This window comes from Cebidichthys violaceus, unplaced genomic scaffold (genome assembly GCF_023349555.1).
Source record: "Cebidichthys violaceus isolate CVI_PGR_0920_01 unplaced genomic scaffold, fCebVio1.0.p SCAF_16, whole genome shotgun sequence".
Taxonomy (NCBI): Eukaryota; Metazoa; Chordata; class Actinopteri; order Perciformes; family Stichaeidae; genus Cebidichthys; species Cebidichthys violaceus.
Window position 1 is genome coordinate 4,736,105 of NW_027176329.1, and position 22,350 is coordinate 4,758,454.

The window sequence follows — 22,350 nt, forward strand, 5'->3', positions numbered from 1 at the left end:
TAAATACTACAAATATATGAATTACTGTCAAGAAAAATGTAACTAGAATAAGGGATGATTATATGAAATTGCATCGTGTCAAATGTAAACAACCTGAGACTCATGCTGGTTATTAAGTAATGAACATCAATCCTGTCCCACTGTAAAGCCTGATAAATGTACTGTATACGACCAACCACGTTAGACTTGTTCATAGTTTGTCCTCCAGGGTTGATGTTAAATCATAACTATCATAATTATCATACTGTAGTAGAATGACTCTGAAGTCACTTGCCTGGAAAGTAGAACAATGGAATTCCAATGTATTGGCTATAAAACATGCTTTTATGTTTATGAAAGCACACACAATAAACAAAGCAGCAGAGAATAGAAGTAGCCCATCTAATGTCTTTATTATTACATCATGTTGGGCCAGAAAGTAGATAGAAAACAAACAATGACCGTTTATCAGCAAAAAACAAGAAAAACAAAAGTGACAGTATTCGATTAACCACACAACATTTATTTGCAACTTTTGTGCAAGGTTTACAGAAAAAAAACATTTAAATTTGAAAAAAAAAGGAATATGGTTCCTCTTATGAATATAGGACATGTTCAATGGAGATTAAATGTCTCAACTAGAGAATTTCCTCATAAATCAAGAACTCTTGTATATGTATTAAAAACAAAATCTAACTAGAAACATGCATATGTACACATCCACTCGATCAAATGTTTAAAAGCCAGTATTAGTGATCACTACTGAAAGTCCTGAGAATACACAAAAAGATTTTAGGTTTTGGTTCTTACGGGGCTCAACTCAAGAAAATTTGTTTGCCAAACCTAATATTTTGAGTAATTTACATACTATGCAGTTTTACGTCAGCTTAATTAAAAAGTGGCGTAAAAGAATAAAAGCTTTATTATAGTAACCAAACTAAATTATTTATAGTTTGTGTTTTATCTGATACTTTACAGAATTTGAATCTTCAGTGTTACCACTTAATCCTGGTGTATAAAATAGCAGCGGTGCAGCTGTTGAATGAAATGATTCTAGCAAGTCATTGGTTGCTTGTTCATCATCATCACTTAACAGACCTGTTGTGATGCCGTCTCTATGAGACGGCTGCACCGACCGTTAACGATAGATTTCAGAACCGTCTGCTAAGCTGACAGCAAACATCCCAAAAACAAGATGTCGTTAACAACAAACAAACATCATGCGTCGTCTGGTTCCGGTTGCGACTGCAGGGATGTTTTTACCTACAGGTGCACGGTTTGCTGTTTGCTGTCTCTATTTTGTATACGTTCACAGGTGCGAAGAATTGATTGAACAATGGAAACCTGGCAACCCTTGAGCCCCGTCTTACTGATTGAGCACTATAATGCGCCAAACAGCACAATGTACAAGTGAAAAGACGTGAAACATTTACACTGAACATTTCATGTTGTGACCATAGATAAACGGTAAAAACAGTAAAAACCGCGTTGAGTTCTTTTTCAAGCACTTCGCTCTACTTCTTGTTGGCACTTGCTGTCCCAATCACACAGTCGTTCACCTGTGAAGAGAGGAAACAACATCTCGTGTCAACTATGAGGAAATATACAACTGTTACAGTAAGTGTGTTAAAAGCATTCCAGGAGTCATTTTGTTACAACTAGGCAACACATTATAACTAAAGAAATGGTGGAAAATGAAGCTGTGGGTCAAGTAAACTTGTTGATTATTTGTTGATTAAGAATAAAAATAAATAAAAACAATAACATGTTTAACATAAGCTAGATGGTGCATTTTCAAGTTAGGAACTACTTTACTCCTGTACTCTCAGCTAGTGGATTAAATGTAACTTTACAACAACGTTCCCTTTAATCTACAGTTTCACATCATGTGATTAATGTACTCATGTCACGTTTCACCAGCTGTGTCATCAAGACAGGACTTTAACCACAGATGCTGCTCACCTTGCTTGCAAACCTCAAGGAGTTCAGGGTTTCTCCGAAGCTGTCTGGCTCGGGGGCGATGTTCACAAACATCAGGCTGGGAGGAGAGCAGAAATAAAGTCATTAGAACAGAAGAACTCAGAATGCATTCTTTCCCGCTCAGATGAAACCCATTACTGTTGACAAATGATTGACACAGCATCTGTTGGCCTAGACCACCGATGTCTGAACTCACGTTTTACTGTTTCCTCCCAAGCACCCCTGCAGCAGGTAGGTCAGCTTGGAGTTCCTGTACGGAACATAGCTCTCCTGGAACACAGACACAAATTCAAGTCATGCCACAAACCAAATGAATAAGGAAAAGTGAGCATCATTTAGAGGTGTTGTTTTGTTGGGTGTAAATAAACCAGAAGTGTGTGCACTGCGCTGACTGACCTTGTTGGCCAGCGCGGTGATGACTATGCCAAGGTTGGACAGGGAGCCGTTGATGGCGGTCATCTCCTTAAAGCGCTCTCCCTGAGACTGACTCTTCAGCATTCGCTCGCTGCCGGCCAAGTCCACCAGACACAGAGTGGCTAAACACACACAAGCAGGTTTAACGGAAATATAAACGCAGAACTCAGATTATAAAATGAGCCCATATGTCACGTTTGCAAAAAGACAGCCAGGCAAGAGATCTACCCAAACCACAGAGTTCTACTCAAAACACACAAGTAAAACCACATTTCTGATGCTGCTGTAATCCGAGGGATTATACTCACACTTGCATTTGACATCCCTGCCAACGTTCACTCCCTCGATATCCAGCTGGAACACTGAATGGGAGCGAGAGGAGCGGTCGTTCTGGGCTGTCTGGGCCGTGGAGCGATTCTGATTGGCCAGCATGATCAGGCCGAGAACCTGGCAGGTGGAGGGGATCAAACAGAGTATTTACTGTAAAGTAGCACATGTAGAAATAACATGGATGCATAGTTAACTGATATCTCAATCATACTTGTTTATTAATCTAACTCTGCATGACTGCAATCTTTCATATTTTTTGTAACATGCCAATTATGTTGCAGAACAGTCAAGTGACTTCATCGTCTGAGCTACATGTGCCCAGCGTACCTGATCCTCGTTGCAGACCCTTTCGTACGTGAGGTTGGTGATCGTCACCTCGTTGCTGGTGGACTTCCGGATCTCGTGCTCGGGCCTCTTGCTGGCCTTGCCAGAGTAAAGGAGGTCTCGCAGGCTCTCGTTGTAAATTTCAACAAAGCTCGCCGTGAAGGTGAACTGAGACAAAAACAGAAATGGTTCCGACATTTGATGATAATGTTCCGCTTCCCTCATCGTACTGCATCTCCTCCACACACACACACACACACACACACACACACACACACACACACACACACACACACACACACACACACACACACACACACACACACACCGAGTGCCAATAGAAGACAGACATTGGTTGTATGAGAAGTAGAGACTAAAAAGATGATGATCTGTCAAAGTGTGTTCACAACATGTTTCTCCTTAAGTGGCCAGAAACAATAAGTTATGCAGGTTTAAAATGCTTTAAGTGAGTACAAATAATTTCTATAATAAGATGAAATAGACAAAGAGCTCATTTTGAATACTACGACCGTCTTCCCTGTATGTGTTCTCATGCGTGACACTACACACTGACCTCCCAGCCCTGTGCCTCCAGCTTCTCTGCTGCTCTGAAGATTTGCTTCACGGCTCTGGGAATGACACCTCTGGACACGTCACACTCGTCTCCCTCCATGGTGTACGTCTTTCCGCTCCCCGTCTGGCCGTAGGCAAAGCAGCAGACGTTGTAGCCGTCCAATGCGGACTGCACCAGCAGCGAGATCTCTTCAAAGATCTGGGAACAAATTGACAAAATCACCATGAATTTCCTGCTCTGGGACACGACAACTTAAAGACTCTTTGATGTATGTTGTTTACCTCCTGTTGTGAAGACTGGGGGCCAAACACTCGGTCAAAATTGAAGTTGTAATTCTTGTGGGTGTCAGCAGTTTTGCCTGTGTGAGACTAAAAAGCACAAAAGGCAGAATTAAGTTTTGTTCTCAAAGCAAAATGTCAACATTTCTGCCTCTTCTACTTTAAGGCGAGTTTGATGAAGCACCGAGAACACGTTTGTCATGTTAACTGTGACGTCCAATTCATTACAATTATTTCTTATCTACAATGTAACTGGCTGGTTAGACAGGAAATGCATCACAGAAACTCTGGATGCTACCCGCTACTGTGGCCACAGAGTACCAACATGCCTTGATCGATCCATCTACTCATACATCTGCTGTGGTATGCTGACAGGATTCTCACCTCCTCTGTTTTGGCCAGCGTTATCGTCTTGTTGTCGCTGGCTGCTAGCTGAATGTGCTTGCTCAGGCCTCCCTCCACCAGAGGGCGCACCCTGCAAAAGACCCTGATGTTGCCCTGCAAGAAAAGGGTGATGGACAAATTAGTCTCGTTAGGCAGAGAGATTAACTATTGTCTGGTTGACAAGTGCTAACAACACAACAAAAATAATGATAAAGAAATGAAAACCACCAGCGCTTTCTCACTGGGCGGTGTTGAGCCGTTACGCTATGGTCTAACTTGCCTTGAGCTCCTGGATGGTATTGTGGAGCCGCCTGCGCTCCATCTCCCCGGCATGAAGCTCGTCCTTCTGCTGGACCGCAGTGTCCTTGAGAGAGCGGACCTCTTCCTCCGTGTCTCTGAGGGTCACCTGCAGGCGGGCCAGAGTCGACTCCTGCACAGACAGCTTCATCTGGAGAGGAAAGATAATACATTACAATAATATTCAAACTTCTTGATTGGATTTCTGGAAAGTAACGGCTCCTCTACGGTTTGTTAAATGATAACAATAGTCCTGTGGCAGCACACAATGTGGCATATTTACGTATTGATACCACGCAGCCAGTATTGCCAGTTATTCCAGCAGCAGACTTTGTACCTTGAGCGTTTGCAGCTCTGTCTCCTGGCTGTCCCGCAGAGTCTCCATGACCCTGTATTTGCTCTCTAAGTTGGAGAGCTCCTTTTCAAGAGTGCTCTTATCACTAGACACCATCTCCAACTCATCCCGCACTCCTGACAATGCCTGCAGCTCCGCCTCATACTCACTGAAACCACAGAGGAGACATTTAATGGCGTCAGATGAACTACATTATGATGACAGTCATTCCAATTTTTTTTTTTTTTTTACAAATGGACTGTTTCTCGGTACCTGATCTGGCTCCTCTGCTTGGCAATATTTTTCTCCATTTCAGCCACTCTTGACTGGCTCTGGACCATCGTTTCTCTCAGCGTCTCATTCTCCTGGTTGGTAGCTTTCACCTTGCCCTGGTAGTTTCGGATCTTACCCTCCATGTCGCTGACCTTGCCCTTCAAGTCCCATGCTTGACGCTTGGTGCCCCCGACCACACCTGTGCACAACAGGCATAAGCAACAGGTGTGACGGGTCCAGTCAGACCTCAGAGTCCTGCCCAGACGTTTCTACATACGCCTCTTTCACATCACACATCGTCACGTGTCACAGTAGGTAAAAAGCACAGGTGTAAATGATAAAATGAATGGTGGCTGAAATCCATTGCTTCTGTCCTGGTATTCTGCTCATTGTGAAAGTTTACAGAGCCACGGTTATAAGTAACACATCTGCTTTTCCTTCTATGACAAGTCAAACTGTCTGCTGTGAAAAAGGCATATTCTAAATATGATCGTGCACTCAGAGAACATGTCATTCAAGAGATTCTGCAAAAAAACTACGACGATTCAACTTGATCCTCTTTCACCTCAAGCAGGTTGGTAAAAACATGTAATCCCTCATCTACAGCTTTTAACATTTCACATACTGTTAATTGCTTCATTAATTCAGCCAACAAGTTTTTCTCAAAGCTTCTCTGGGGAGTCCTCATCATGGGTGACATTAATGCTAACTAGCTGGCAAACAATGTAATGTTTTATGGCCTATTAGTAACTTTTTTTAATCTACTCACTAGGTCCAGACAGCACGCAAACTCATTAATTTTAATTTGGGTAAGCAAGTATTCTATTGATGTAACTATTTCAATTTGGTTTAAACTTGCAGTTACTAAACAGCGATTCGTTTTTTAAATGTGCAACAGAGCTCTGCTTAATTCAAATCTGGATTTTTGCTAAACTGTATCAGAACTAATCCCAGCCTTAAACTCCAAACCATTGTTTTCATTTGCCAGGGAGGACGTAGCTTATTAACTGATTCACTTGAGTGGAAAGGATTTATTCACCTGCTTTTGCGCCTGTGGGTGCAACGGTTTGTTTCACGTTGCCTCCCTTTGCTGCAGTTGAAGCTATAGATTGTTTCAGGACACCTGACGGAACAAAAACACAGTAAAGAACAAGGTCAAAATCATTCACCAGTTACCTTCTTAATAGTACCATAAGCCCTTCTACATGTTCTTGCTACCAGTTTGTAAAGTATACTCATGAAATACTTCCTATATAAATACATTACACCCAGATTAAACTAAAACTGTCTTTGCTCCAGTGAGGATTTGTGAACATAAACAGAACCCAGCCCAGCTTATTCACTTTGCTCATCTTACCTCTGGAAGGACCAACAGCCACGGTGGCAGCGCCCACACCTCTGACTGGCCTCGCTGTGTGGGGGACAAAGTGGGACAGACAGGTTTATGTTTTGTCAAAATAATAAAAACAAGATAATAACCTCAAATGATCTCATACAGTCTTCGGACCTTGGTGAAAAACAAAGATTCTAAACGTCAGCTAACTTACAAATAGGTGCCCTGGTTGCTGCAGCAGGAGGCCGCCTGCCACCGATGATGGTCGCTGCTGCATGTGGTTTGACGGGCTCTGGGTCCTTACGAATCCTCTTCTGCAAACACAAAAAGCACCGCCAGCATCAGGCAACAGCAGTGATTCAACCTCTTGGGCTATAACAATAATCAAATTATTCTAGCACACCTATCATCATGCATGATCATTATCTGGACGCAGTGTGGAGTACTGTGGAGTTTGAATTTGCACCACCACAAACAAGAACTTCCACATCACAGAACATTGTACAACCTCACAATCGGAAATGTACTTATGACTTCTGGTGACTAGTAGTTCTTTTGATTACCAATGTTGATGCACTTATTGTAAGTCGCTTTGGATAAAAGCGTCTGCTAAATGACTGTAATGTAATGTAATGTAATCGGCTTCATGGCAGAGAGAGGAACTCCGTTTTAATGTTAAGATCTTGTGATAGGCCAACATCTGAGTGCTGGAACCATGCAGAGCAGCTTGAGGTGCATCAGCAGAATAAAACTGACAGACACAAAAGATGTAGAGGGTTTTAGTACAAACCTGAGCAGGCGCAAAGTCTTGTCCATTCTCTGAGCTGCTGCTGCTCGTCAAAAGGACCCTCTTGCTTGAACTCACTGGCAAGCGGGACATGTTCTGTTGAGGGTGAAGAGGTCAATTGTGATCCAAACAGACCACCACAGGAAAAGATATAGGTATGTTTCTAATAGATAAAAAAAAGTGGGTACTAGGCACAGGTACCACCTCTAGACTTAATGTACAGGCCCTGTATGCTACTTTCACAAACTCCTAGCAGATTAACCACATCTACAAATTAGATTGGCGATATCTTATCTGCTATCTGAACGTCATGATGCTAAATCGCAAAGCTTTTGAACTTTCACAGAGCAGTGCTGCAGTGGGTAGGCTGAGGATTTTACACGATTCCCCAATGAACAAAAAGCTGTTCTAACTTCGACTCTAAGTTGACGTGCATGGGCAAATCTGCATGTCCTGAGGACATCTATCGCTAGCTGTTATATATCCTTTTTACAGCAGCCATTTTGACATGTCATTGCAGGGTAAACACAGGTGTAAATAGTAACATTAATCATGGCAATGTTCCATTTCGGTTGGCCAGGACGCTGGTATTGTCCATGCTGGCTCACTGTAACGTCTGTGACACACTAAAGAGAATGGGACCATAATGCATTTCATCAGTTACACCCTGTTTGAGGGGCGAATTTGCGCACAGACACACGCACGCACCTTCTTGGCTTCCATAGCAACCCCTACAGGAACACATTAATCAAGTAGAATCTTTGTCCTATGAAACCACACCTGCTGACATTCTCACAAACATCGTTTTAATAATATATAGCGTTAACTAGTTGGAACTCTTCTCGCAGCTCTAGCTCGATAAAGCTTTTGTGAGAGAAACAAAATATTTGTTTCCTCTTAGTATGTGTTAACGCTATAGACAAAATAATCCTTACATTAACGTTATGCTTTTTTAATTTACTCAAAAACTAGCTAGCTTAGTTGTTTGCGCTCTGGTCAACGAGGCCGAACGTTACAGCCCATACATAGCAAAAATAAGTTAAAAACTTGAATTTCACAAGAAATTGATAAAAACATCTGTTACAACATAAGGTGGTATATGTATTATTTTTAATCATCTATAATGGGGCAGTCATTTTGGACCCGGAACACAAAACTATTTAAAATTAAACTAAAACATCAGGAGGATTGAATTAGCTTCGACCAGATTTCCGTTAGCCATATAAAACCGACCTTCATGTTTTCACTCACGTTAATTTGCTAGCTAATTTGAATAACTTTAAACGTTAGCTGCTACCAGTTACCTTGAGCATAAAAGGTAAATAGCTACGTTAAACCACAGCAACTATCGTCTCTGGGCAGCCTTAAAAATGAAACGAAAGAAACAATAAGCTTTGCGTTATTAAAACATTTACCTGAACTAACGCTGAGTTTTCACAAAAGGTTGTCTCCAATATGCTGTTTCCGCCCGTTTGAATTTCAAATTGAACTGTTTTGGTGGGTGCTTCGGAAAACCTGCCGTGATTGGTGGAGCCAGCGTAAACCCCGCCTCTATTTTTATGTATGCTCGGTAGGACGTAAGGAGTGTCCCGCTTGGGCGGGATATACACTGATCGCACAGTAAAGCCTAGTGCAGACTAGTCTAGCGACTAACTGATCTAACGGATCACATTTTATACTACAATGTAGCTACGTCACTGATGAAATTTGATTTACTATTGAATAATATTCTTATGATGATGATTTAGAGTACAGTATTGATTAGCAATCTCCCAAACCTGCTAAAATGTTTCTTACCACAAAACAATGTTTTCCATAAAACTGAGAACCATGTACTGCACCACTTCTTCCCGACGAACCACTATGTGTTCACTATGTTTGGTAGGCGATCAACAATATATATCAATATATATTTCTTTCTCTTTTACAGCACAATTTCACTTGTCCAGACACCAACTGTAATTGTGGGAGCTATTACCATGGAGCACATAGATCACATTGTAAACTGCTTTCCACGGAACAAACAACGAAACATTATTCAAACGTACATTCTCACCAGTTCCACACAGTCTGGATTGTAATCAAATGAATCAGACAAATAAGTTTCTTTTTTTTTTCATCATAAACATTTTTTGAACTTTATTCTCCTTAAGGGAAGAAACAGTCTGTTCAGATGAGCAAGAGGTGAAACTGTGCATACAGTATGCAAGAGTGTGGCATATAAGAGGGCCGTTAATAACTGCACTATTATCAGGAGCATCAGTAATAACATTAACAGGAATAGTGAGAATCTTGTTATTTTTCATAAAAAAGAGACACATTAAAACACGAGGAGGAGCATACATGAGGACAAGCAGCAGCTGTTACAGGCTGCTTGAACATTCTGATTGGGTGGAGACAGCTTGTGCACACACACATGGCAGCAGTGTCCCAGGTCACCGACACTTGTTTCATGTTATGTGATCATGAAGATATACTAATATATATCATTTGTGTAAGTGTTAATAGAGGAATGCTGATGGGGGTTTTCGGGTTACAATGCCGCAACAATCTTGTCACACAGGCCTGATCAAAGTTAATGATTTGTACACAGTGAACTTGGTGGAATCCTTTTCTGGTTACATCATAATCAGAATGAATATCACCATGTGCAATGGGCGAGCGAGGTTCAAACTGCAGGAAAACGTTGCACAGTCGTTCATTACAGAGAGAGAGAGAGCAAATATTTTCCCGGAGTTTAAATGTATCATTCTTTTGCAGCCTTTGGAGGATCTGCTCCGTCAGCACTAAAGGTGACCTGGGACGCAGCCATTGATGTGCCGCTTGTTCATTTGAGTTCCTTTAGTTCCCATATATGCTTTACACAGGACATACTTCCCTTTTAGAGATGAAAAAGTCTTCACTATCTATTTATGTACAGCATACTGCAATACAATAATGCCTCAGATTGATAATAATGTGGATAACATTTGCAATGATTATATTGAAAGTAGTAATATGTATGAAAAGTTCTTAAAAAAAAAAGAAGAAAAAAAGGTTGATAACAGTACCTGTCAGCCATTTTTTTTTTATCTCTCAATCATTACTTCCCCAACAACGGACTATGATGAGTCGGGCTGTCTTCACTACTATTGGAGAATAGTTCACCGTCATTCTTTGAATAGTAACACAAAAAACGCTTTGTGAGCACTTCTCTCTCTGTTCCCTTCACATTCATGCATCACTTTGCTTTCTCTCCGGGTGTGTTCACACGTTCCTCTGTTGGTAGAAAAATACATACATATGATATATATAAAAAAAAGAAAAGAAAAAAAAAGTACAACAATGGCAAACATAGACATGAAGTACAAGCGTCATCAAGTGCTTTCTTTATGACTCCTCCCACCAACCCTCATGGTTCCACCTCGCTCTGCTGCAGAGTCCTCGTGTTTTGTGCATTCTCCAACCGGTCCGTCTCTTTCGATCAACACTCCGGGCTCCGACACAGAAGTGGTTCCTCAACTCCTCGCTGTCAGAGGGGAACGCTTTTGAGACTCAGCCCCAGGATTTAGCCCCATCCAGTAATACACCGCACCATGTTCCTTGTCCTGGCCCTCTTCTCTTTGCCATCTTTTCTCAGGCTCCAAGTCAGCCTTTCAGATGCAACCTCTGTTGTCGGAGTCTAAACGTATTTACTTAGTCCGTCCCCACGGACATTCATCTTTGATTCCTTGTCTTCTTTCTCTCCCTTTGTTTTGGCTTGAACTAAATAATGGAGAATGTTCAGATTAATGTGATCTGAATGCGTTGAAAGATAACACCATTCTCTGGACTATAAATGTGCAGAGAGTAGTGTGATTTCTTTTTGTGTTTTACAGATATTTTACATCTTCATCCTCCGATGGTGCCTATTGCAAGCAATGCAATAAAAAAAGAGACGGGACACCAGTGAGCCTCTTTTATCAAGATACTCAGACGAGGACTGCTGGTTTTGGATCAAGGTATTAAGTGTGTTTTACAAAGCTATTAAGCTGAATATTGGCCCATTGACTCATAGACAAATTAGACTATACATGCTTTTATGAAATTCAGGTCTGAATTTAATCAGCATCTCATTCACGATGTTATAAAAGCCAAAAGTGATCTCAGATCAGGGTTCTGGTTGAGTCTAAAACTGGAGGAATGTGGCTCCAGACTTGTATCAGTGTCCTAGACCAGCACTTCCACTGAGAGGTACTTGGCACAAGTGGGCTCAGGAATCGAGAAGCACATTGTAAAATATCTGTGTTCTGAACAGGAACTCAATGCTGCACTCCGCATTAAAGCTTCTTAAAGTGAAGGGAAAAAATGGCACTGGGTGAATTCAATTTACTTGTATCTCCGAACGTTACATTGGTAAAATGTTCCACCCTATGAGCCATTTTTCCTTTCTTAAGAAGACTATAATAGTGAATACAGTTAACTGACTTGTTTATATGAACCTTTTTACACTGCAGATACAATAAGAAATGTCTCAAACTCGCAGCCTACGAGTTCATGTGCTCCACCTGTATGGCTGAGGTGGAGACGGTGAGGCAGAGGTCTTTGTGGACCACTGGCAGGTCCGCCACAGACACTGGTTTGTACTGGATCTCGTTGGCTGACACTGTCTTGTACTGGTGCAGGTCGAACGGGCACTGGACCACAGCTTGCTGGGTTGGCTGGTAGCTGCCTGGCGGTCCAGGGTTCTGGGTGTTGTTAGGGTTGGTCTGGTTCTGGAGCTGGCCCGCTCGGCCTCTCCCTCGGCCACGGCCTCGGCCCCTGCCCGGCGTGAGGCCCTGGGCCTGCTGAGCAGCTACTGTTGCTGCCACTGTTAGCGGGTCGGGGTTGTGCTTCCTCATGTGTTTCATTAGATACGTCTCCTAGGGCGAGAGAGAGAGAAAACATGATGGCAGAACTACAAGCAGAACTACAAACATTCTCCTGTCAAATTCCTCCTTTTGTATCCTTTATAGCCTCTTTTGGAGCGCAGGAACTTCCCCCAGGAACCTTTAGAGGAACTCACAGCGTTTCGACCTCAGGGACCAGGGGCTTGATTAAGTTCAGGGACATTTTGCCCAACAAAAAGGCCCTGGTCTAGTACGGTCAAAAGAGTAGGGTGAATTAAACTTTACTTTTCTTCACAGAGAACTCTGATCTGTTGGTCGGAACCGGCTTGAAAAGACTAAAATACGCTTTCTGAAATGACAGGAACTTTTGGAGTGGGGTTCACAGGGATGACCGTCGCTGATTGGCTGAACTAGTGTGCCGCTTCATTCACAACACCTTGTGTTGTGAAGTATTCCAGAATGGATTTAGGACCATTTTCGGACAAGGGGAGAGCGTTTCTTTTTGTTTGATAACAGTAAAAGTAAAGTTAGGCTTGGCTGTCGGCTTCCTGACTCATTTTAAAAAAGAGTGAAAAAGAGAGAAAAGATGGAGCGAGCGAGCTGAGAGGAGAGAGAGACAATAAAACAAAGTAAGATAAAACAACAGGCACACTGAACCTCAGGCTGCAGAGTGTGTTTACCCTGCGAACACCGGAAGCCCTGGTCCATCTCCAGGTCTTTAGACCGCTATGAAAAACTCAGGAAACAATGGGCTGAAGGAACCAAGTTCCTTTCAAAGTAGTCCCTGGACTGAAATGACCAGGACCTTCTTTGGAAAGGCGGCTCCGGTCATCCTGTCTGCTGAGAGCTTACCGAGGTGTAGGATCGGTTACAGAGGCCACAGGAGAACAGCTTGGCGTGTTTGACGGTGTGCGTGGACAGGTGCACCTCCAGGCTGGCAGCATCCGTGTAACCACGGTTACAGTTGTGGCACTTGAACGGCTTGTCTTTGTTGTGCTGCCGACGGTGAGACTGTGGGGAGCGGAGCGAACAGACGTCAGCACAACCAAGAGGGGACGTTTTCCACATGCACAGCACTTCCAAATCGGATGTTGAGAGTACCACAAAAATGTCTTAAAGGGCCACTGTCTTTTATTCTTCAAACAGTGAAAAATACAAACAATTGATGGACTAACAAGAACATTTCACTTGATCTTGATTACACTGAAAACATGTTTTTTTCCTCTTAGCTTTCATGGGATCTCCATACAAAGTTTACATTCTCGTCTCCACCAGCACAGAGAAAGAACAGGTCGGCAAATCAAAGTCTTATTCTGGAAAATGTCATCAGGTCAGAAGCAAGGATCAAACCTGTGAATTCATTTACCTGGAGGTTGGACAACTGAGTGAAAGCTTTTTCACAGCCAGGATGGTTACACTTGTACGGCCGGTCGCCGGTGTGAATCCTGAAACAGCACAGCAAGGCACTCCATCAGTGAATCAAACTACATAAATCATACTTTATTGCTGCACTTGCAGAGAGAAAAAGAAAAAGGGAGTAAAGCGCAAGTATTTAGTGTTTTCTCTTCTTCAAGGCAACACATTGTACACAACAGCATTATGCCTTTTAAATGCAGTGTACTCAGTCCTACTTAGCCATCTATCACTTACCGTCATTCACAGATAAAAGTAAACATACTAATGGTGTTTTTAATGACGTCAAGCTCACAGCTTAGTGGCTCAACTCCTTGTTTTTCCCTTCTTTAACTTCCTCAAAAAGGCAATGTCTTTTGGTACGTGGCGTTATTAAATATTATGCTGAGTCGTGAAAACTTCTGTGGTTATTTGTAGCCCTTCGAAGGCTTTAGACTGAGGTACTTATCCACAGTCAGTGTATTAGCTTCAGTAACAGCAGCAGCACGCCCCCAGTTTGGAGAAACAGGAGCAGCAGCAGGGGAGCAAAGCAACGTACTGCATTACGTTCAAGTGTACGCTATATTTAGAATGCTTTCACCGCTTTACCGCACCATCAGACAGCCCTTTCTGACGGATAACTGAATCAGCTATCTAGGCTCTCTCTTTAAAGTCACCGGACTCCATTGACAAAAACAGTCATTTACCTCGCAGAACACAGGGGCTGCCTCGGTCAGTTAGTTTTTTGTTAGTGTCATTGTTTGACTCTGGTGAATCTGAACTAACCAAAGCCACACAATAACACAAACTAACTAACCAATGGAGGCCGGGTAGACCAGTAACACGCCTGTTCTTCTAGGAGAAATGTGTTTGTCAAAGGAGCCTCGTGGCTCTAAAGAGAGAGCGTAGATAACGGCTTCAGTTCCCCGTCAGAAAGGGCTGTCTGACATCAAGGTAAACAGCCTAAAACATTCTAAATATAGTGTACACTTGAACTGATTTTTTTTCGGTGTCTAAAATACATTTGCTGCTGCCCCGTCTACAGCAATGCGTTGCTTTGCTCCCCTGCTGGTGCTCCTGGTGCTGGACCGCCATCTACTGTAGGTACTACTCTCCCACCGGAGGCAGGAAATCACCATAAGCCACGTCTTGGCTGTGGCTGATAGGTAACCTATTTTCAATGTGAAGCCCAATCAATTGTCAGGGCCACTGTTAATGTCTTTTATTTGGCAACTCTGATATGATTTATCAAAAAAAAGCTGACAACACAGCATGTTACAAACACAAAAAACTAAAGCGCAAAAAGATGCAAACGACCACAATGCCACAACTCTCTACACACCTGCTCCCGTACGGTACATGCACACATAAAAACACAACCGGCCATTCGAACCCACCCAGCCCGGCCCGGCCCAGTACCGTGTGTGCTGCTGTAGGTGACTGAGCTGCCTGAATGTTTTCTGGCAGTAGGAGCAGGCGTAGGGCTTGGCCCCGGTGTGGATGCGGATGTGCTGGGACAGGTAGCTGGAGTTGGCAAACGACTTGGAGCAGTGGGGACACTTGTGGGGCTTGGCCTCCGTGTGGTTTCTGACACGGGGAAACCGGGATTGGAGGGGTGAGGAGGTGGAGGGAGAGAGAGAGAGAGAAAGAGAGAGAGACAGAAAGAGAGAGAGAGAAACAGCGAGAGATTTTTAAGCTACAGCATGACCAAACTTCACCATGAGCTGAGGACCAAATCATGCGTTAAAGTTAACAGGATCGGCGATCAATAGCATTGATCATAGATCATTAGGTTTGTGCTCTTTGTGCTGTGTCTGAGTTGTGACAACACAGAACAAAAACATACAGCAAGCACAGTCACGCTTCTCTCTCTCTCTCTCTCTCTCTCTTTCGCTCTCTCTCTCCCTCCCTCCCTCCATCGGTGTGCCCTGCTTTGAGTGGAGTGTGAGTGTGTCTATGAATGTCTGGCACTGCTGCAGCCAAATTGAAATGTAAATTCAGGACGAGTGGCTGGCCAGTGGAGCGCATCGTCCTGCCTAAAAGTAATGGCTGAAACTCGGTGCGCGGCAATGAGGGAATGTAAGACGTGGAGACGGTGAAGGACAAAGTCAAACGTCAAATTAAAACATGTATCATGAGGGCATGAATGGGTGCTTTCATCACTTACATCGTCACACAGTTACAGGAAACACACCATTCTATAGGTCGGATTAGCGGCTTTATCTGTGATGAACATGTAGTAAAACAATGACAAACGCAATCAGGAGCGTGCATCGCTTTGAGGTTAGTATACAAAAAGCACGCACAGCGACGATCAGCGTTGTCGTCTGAGGACGTAGTCAGTGCTATTATCTCCTCAATGTTATTTTAGTCAAAATTCAATTCTCACTGTTTCTTTCAATGGGGATCTTTTAACATTACAGGTGGCTCCAAAGACAGTGAAAGGTCTCCACATGGTGCCCAACAACAAAAGGAAGGAGGGGATGCGTGAAGTAGTCGTGTGAAAGCAGAGGCAGATCCAGAGAGAAATATAATATAATAATATAATAACATGCATGCAGTACCAGGGCAAGCTTGTGACAGGATGTTAACACCCACCACCTGCTAAATGAAGGTATGTTTTGGGGGCAGCTGATACTCTGAGTTGACCTCCTCTACCAACCCTGGAGCATGCGTCCACACACAGAGCTTAGCTTGTAAGTGATCCAAGCAACTAATAAATGTAATGATGAAGAGGGCGTCCAGAAAGGAACCAATCGTCATTGATAAATACATTAAAATAACAAGCTTAGAGCTTAGATTTAATTTAAGTGATGCACCTTTAAAAAGGTGCTGAGACTGCAAAAAGAGCTTATACTAAAATAATGTAACCCCAACTCACCATCCCCCTCCTCCCTTCATCAGTCACCGCACACACACACACACACACACACACACACACACACACACACACACACACACACACACACACACACACACACACACGCACAGACCAGTGCAGTACCGTGTGTGCTGCTGTAGGTGACTGAGCTGCCTGAATGTTTTCTGGCAGTAGGTGCAGGTGTAGGGCTTGGCCCCGCTGTGGATGCGGATGTGCTGGGACAGGTAGCTGGAGTTGGCAAACGACTTGGAGCAGTGGGGACACTTGTGGGGCTTGGCCTCCGTGTGGGACTTGGCGTGGATCTGCATGTCTGACTTGCTGAAGAAGGTCACCGCACACATCCGGCACCTTGGCAAAAGAGAGAGAAGGAAACCATTACGGGGATTTAACGTACGACGTCTGTCGTGCCTGTTTGGGCAGATGTTCCATAAAAATCTGCGACGCCACAAACAATTATGCTGTTCTTTAGTCTAAATGAGTTTCCACTACCTGTAGGATTTGGGTCCGTCTTTGTTGGTATGGTCATCCTCATCGTTTGACAGGTCGTATGGGTCAGCAGTGTGGTGCTGACACAACAACAACAACATGTTATGATGACAAAAAACCAGTAACAAAAGACCGTAAGCAAAGAACACAAGAGACCCTCACCTGTCCACCAGCGGCGAGGTGGGCCAATATTAACGCATCACTTCCTGGAGGAAGAACCCCCCCCATTCCAGCCACTCTGGCCAACATCTGTTTGCTCTTCCTGCCACGCTTTGATGGCGTTGGCATGACAACCGCAGGAATGTTCTGCTTCTTATCTGGAAAGAAGAAAAAAAGGAAAGGAAAGACAGCAAGGTAAGGAAAAGGAAAGGAAGGGAGAGTTGGTGAGTGTTGTGTGAAGACAGCTTCTATTACATGAACGAATCGGACCGACACATCACATACAAGAGTTACAAAAAAAGTATGGACATACACACACACGTGTGTACGTGTACGTGTACGTGTGTGTGTGTGTGTGTGTGTGTTTGTGGATGTCACAAAGTAAAAAAGACAGGAATACACAAATAAATGGTGGGTCCAAAACAAAAATCTCTTATTCCAATGAAATGAGATTTGTGTGTCTGACCTTAAAGCTGCATTTGGTAACTTTAATAAAAATAACTATTCGTCATATTTGCTCAAACTGTTACTATACCCTGACAGCAGTACATGACACAGATCATCTGTAAAATAACAGCTTCCTCGGCCTTGTTTAAGGGCTCCTAATTTTGCAATATTTCAGCTCGCCTGACGGAAAACCACCAATCAGAGTCGAGGAGTCTCTAACGCAGCTGTCAATCACCAGGCAGCGCTGATCAAATATGAATCAACATTTTGTTAATGCATTGCCTATTTCTCTCCTCGAATGTTTTCACAAACATCTTTCGGTGCGCCGTGTAGCTGTAACGAAGCCCCGCCCACCGGCCAAAAGATACTCCTCAAACATTTGAAAAGAAATTATGAGCATAAACTTTGACAATACTTGAACCTTTATTCGGCAGACTGCGGTGTGCTCTAACAGGTTGAAATGCCTGAAGTGACGGTGAGCTGGGCCCCCTGTGTTACCTGTATTTGAGGGGTACACTGCAGATACTATCATGGTGGTGGCGGTGGGGTGTCCAGCTACAAATGACTGCGTGGAGGCGGTGGGGACCAGTGTGCCTTGAGGGGTGATCACTAACCCCGCTAAGAGGGAGAGAGAAACTGTGATCTGGCTGTTGGTCGAAACAAACATTTGACATTAGGCTACCGCTCCTACTAAGAGTAACGAACAGTAGGCGCACTGTCCTCCATTACTGTGACAATATTTAAAGCCACAAAAACACTTTGTATAAGGCTCAAAGACTACTTACAAATGCTTCGGATCAATATTCCTACAACCTCTACCTTAAAACTGCTAATACTGACATGGAATACAAAGAGACGTTTATGACTGCAAAGAACACTGTTCGGATCGAGACTTGAAGCAGCTGCAGTTGAATATTTATAGTGTTCCTGACTCGCGTGCATTGGTCTTAAAAGTGATACCAGGGAACAAATCTAATAAGATGACACGTGTGAGGATGGCGAGCCATGACAGGGAGGAGAAGAAGACGCAGCCGCTCACTCACCTGCGGTCATGATACCTGTAGAGGGAACAGGCACTACGGTGATGTTCTGGGTGGTGTGCGCCTGGTGCAAGTGTCCCCCGAGCGCACTCATGCCTCCTCCTCCCGCTGCGGTACCCCCAACTCCTTCCTGTTTGGGGACCAGCCGCACCCCGGGCCCTGCGTCCACCAGCACAGCTGTGGGGTAGTGGGGGGAGGAGGTGGAAGACGCAGAGGCGTGAGGGAAGGAGGACGCGTTGGCCTTCTCCTGACCCAGCTGCTCCTTTGCCTTGTTCAGGAACATGGCGTTCTCGATCTAGAGGGGGGGGGGGGAGGAAGGAAAGGAGGAAGGGGCGAAGTAATAAAGAGGAAAGGAGTGCAGGATAAAACATTGGGAGGAGCAGGAGTAGAGGAACAAGGAAGGAAGATGAAGGATGAAAAGCACAAGGAAGGAGGCCATGAGATTAAGGAGACAGGTGAGGAGAGGTGAGAAAAGGGGGAGTGGTTTGGTGATATGCAAGTGTGTGATGAAGGCCGGGCACATTTAGGGAGAAGAAAGGGACATGGGGAAAGGAAGAGGAGGAAAGAGAGTAAAGGAGAGGGAGACACGAGGTTGGAGGGGGAGAAGAGGAGAAGAGGAGTCAAGGATGGGTTTAGGGTCCATGGAGAGAAAACACAGGAGCAGAAGGCGAGGAAGATGGGTGAGGCAATAAAAGTGGATGTGATGACGGGACGAAGAGTGAAAGAAGAGAAAGGGAGCGAAGTAATTATGGAGGAGGTCGGTAGTAAAAGAAGTGAGCAGCGGGATGGGAGCGTGAAGGATAACGAGTTAGAAGACAGCGGAGGAGACGACGGCCATGGGAGAGAAGAGAGAACGAAGTGAGATGCAGAAAGACAATGGAAGAAGGACCAAAGGGGGGGTTGAAGAAACGAGAGAGGAGAGGGAGTCATCACATGATCGACTGAACCCTCCCCATGTCAACAACTCACATCCAAATAACTTAACGTGAGATTAAACCAACTTCACCGACTTAGCGAGCACTGTTCAAATCATAGTCTGGTGTTGTGTCACGGGTCAAAGGATTCCCACACTGGTTCTGACAGCACATACCACTACACCATGTGTATTTCAAGACAATTCCAACAATAAGGTGGTCTCTACCTGTCCTTGTACAGTGGGGACGGGAGACCAAAAGTATGATGAGTTGAAATGGGAATCGTCCATTATTTCTGGAATTAAAAAGCAACACACTTAGAAAACACCTGCCCTCCTCCTCTTCCTCCTCCTCACTATGTTTTCTTTTTCTTTTTTACTTTCATGTGAAACGACACCATGCGTGGCTGCATTTCAATCATCTTAAGTTTGTTTCCTTTCCATGTTTCCTCTCCTCCATCGGATGACACACTGCACAGGTTTCAGGGTCAGCGTGGAGTACTAGCATCAGCCAGCAGAGCTGCTGTGTTCTAGCTGTGGCTGGGTGTCATGTGCAATAAATCAGGAACGTTTTTTTGTTTTTTTTGAAGGATCCCGGTCCAGTAAGATGTGTAAGATAGCTGTTACACAACTGCCTGGTTGAAGGGAAACGCTTCAAGTTTTATTCTGTTTGTGTTTTGTGTTTTTATATATTTCAGATTGACAGAGAAGAGGATGTGAAAGGAATCAGGCAAAGATGTTCAATCCCGGGGGGATAGATGTAAATAAATAAATAAATAAATATATCTACAGGAGGACAGAAGATGTAAGAGTTGAGAAAACACACATGATAATCAGTCTTGGAGGCTTTTGATAAAGTTTTGTAACACAGCCCATGCACTTCCTCACTAGTCTCTTACAACAGTTTGCATTGCTATTAACAGATGACACAATCTTAGAGCGGTGGCTTCATCAGTGTTAACGAGTCTAGTTCTGGAGTGCAACCCAATGCTGTGTCACAATGTTCGGACCATTTATTGCGTGGAGGAGTAACACAGAGGAGCGCTCATCCAGACTAGTACAGTATGTGTTGCAGAAAGAACATCCTTTCTAAGAGTGCATGACATGGTTTGTTGAAGACAACACTCACTGATTTAAAAAAAAGACTACTGTCTATCTTTTCATCATCTAACCTCCAATCTTCTGTTTCCCGATCATCTCCCACTGACACATAGGCAACATGTTTTCTGTAGCACAAAGAAGGAAGTTTCATAGTTTCATTGATCTATTTTTTTTTTTTTTTTGCCATGCATTTGCACTTTATTTCCACACACTTTGCTACTGTTACAGACCGAAGGCGAGAGAAGTCTTGAGGTTTTTGGTTTTCTGTATGCATGTGGAGATTGTGAATGCCATGCATAGCCATATTCCCACATACCAAGAAAAGCAAGCACGTAATTGCATGTTAGTAAAGCCGGCAGGACATTTAATAGAAAGAGAGCTAAGCCCTTTAGCTGAGTGTCGGCCCATTTAAAAATAACTTCAACATAACACACTAATAAAACAAACTCTGACATAACTAAGGTAGGGAAATACTGCATGCAAAAGATCTGCAGCGCATAACTCAAGGCATGTTTGACGTTTTTTGTTGTTTGTTGAAGAGCCTCCTCTCGCCTCCACAGTTGCACATCCGATACATAAATGATGGGGCAGACTAGTACATGTCCAACAGGCTGCTGACTCTTTAGTTACTGGTCAATGTCTCAGTGCTCATGGAGCCGGGGTTTGACGAGAGGCACTAGCTGGCTCCCAAAAACTGTGGCACCGCTAGCTGACGTTAGCCGTGATAAATACATTCTTGTCAATTCGAATTTGTCATAACTGGTTTAAATAAGAAAACCACTTGCAAAGCGCTCAGCGTGTATGTGTTAACGTTACACTGCACCTAGCCAGCTGCCGCGGGGTATCTGGGTAAAAAAACCAAACATGGCTAGCGCTAGCTGGTTAACGCAACAAGACGAGGGGAGCTAGCTAACTTGCCTCCATTAATTTTCTCCTTTTGTTCGCTGGCTCGCTCTAGCTACAAGGAGGCCCGTCTGTTCACATGCTTAACCTGGTTGCCACTTTGTCAACACAAACACCGTCGCTCCCTACGCCTCCATTCCTCACTCCCTGCTCATCTCGCTGAGAGAAAATAAAAAAAGAGAAAAAAAAAGTCTCGAATAAAAAAAAAAAAAAAACGAAGACAGGGGGAAAAAAAACGTCGACGCCGTCGCCTCTGTAGGAGACGCAGCTTCATGCAGACTTCCGGCGGTCGGGACGACGGGGCTCTCAGACACACTGAAAATAACAGTTAATTAACAACGGACTAATAACTCCTGTGTTAATTACCGGTGAAATCGACTTCCCGTCAACCCCCCCGGAGCCTCTTCGGGTCGGGACAGTTGGGAAACTTTGTCCAAATCCGCCCCTCAAACCCCTCAGATATGCCTTTTTTTCCTTCGGTTTTTTTCCTTTTTTTCCCTCCAGCTCTCCTCAGCAGAGTCAAGTCAGAGGTGAACAGTTGCGTTTCCGGTCACGTCTTTAAAAAATAAAAGCCTTATTGATTTTTGTATGTCACATTTGAAAATGTACTTACGGCACAAGTGGAAATTGTAATAAACTATAACAAATGTCAGATCTCTTTTGCCTGATAACATTTATTTAAATAATATATTGACTATCTATTTGGCAGGTGTATGCTGCTCTCCTTATAATGTGTTGGTGTATTTACCACTGAGTGTTTTGAATGGTGTGTTATACACATATTAATACCTGGTGTTCTCAGGCGGTTTATGTCTTAATTTTGAAGACGAAACCCTCTCATTTCCTCAACTTTTAGTTTTTTTAATTAATCTTTATTTAAAATGGTCAGCATAC

At 43.6% G+C, this 22,350-nt stretch overlaps 2 protein-coding genes across 5 annotated transcripts; both read right to left on the minus strand.

Annotated features, from left to right (window-relative positions):
- Positions 1-303: 303 nt before the first annotated feature.
- Positions 304-8,776, minus strand: kifc1 (kinesin family member C1). Its single transcript, XM_068710839.1, has 17 exons — positions 8,703-8,776; positions 7,291-7,383; positions 6,715-6,814; positions 6,525-6,578; positions 6,207-6,290; positions 5,168-5,366; positions 4,898-5,063; positions 4,544-4,711; positions 4,264-4,377; positions 3,883-3,969; positions 3,602-3,799; positions 3,031-3,195; positions 2,682-2,820; positions 2,356-2,495; positions 2,156-2,229; positions 1,942-2,017; positions 304-1,538 (listed from the first exon to the last, which is right to left on the minus strand). Exons 2-17 carry the CDS (start codon positions 7,378-7,380, stop codon positions 1,494-1,496), a joined length of 1,899 nt encoding a protein of 632 aa, XP_068566940.1. The 5' UTR covers positions 7,381-7,383; positions 8,703-8,776; the 3' UTR covers positions 304-1,493.
- A 635-nt stretch (positions 8,777-9,411) lies between these two features.
- On the minus strand, positions 9,412-21,970 carry znf384a (zinc finger protein 384 a). 4 transcript variants are annotated; one of them, XM_068710840.1, is made up of 12 exons: positions 21,823-21,970; positions 20,625-20,678; positions 19,681-19,748; positions 18,543-18,834; positions 17,998-18,117; positions 17,056-17,210; positions 16,897-16,973; positions 16,531-16,755; positions 14,946-15,113; positions 13,501-13,579; positions 12,987-13,145; positions 9,412-12,167 (listed from the first exon to the last, which is right to left on the minus strand). In XM_068710840.1, the coding sequence occupies exons 2-12, from the start codon at positions 20,671-20,673 to the stop codon at positions 11,793-11,795; spliced, it is 1,767 nt and encodes a 588-aa protein (XP_068566941.1). In that variant the 5' UTR covers positions 20,674-20,678; positions 21,823-21,970; the 3' UTR covers positions 9,412-11,792. The 4 variants fall into 4 exon arrangements, with proteins under 4 accessions (XP_068566941.1, XP_068566942.1, XP_068566944.1 ...); XM_068710841.1 differs by lacking the exon at positions 20,625-20,678; XM_068710843.1 differs by lacking the exons at positions 19,681-19,748; positions 20,625-20,678.
- Between the last annotated feature and the right edge of the window lie 380 nt (positions 21,971-22,350).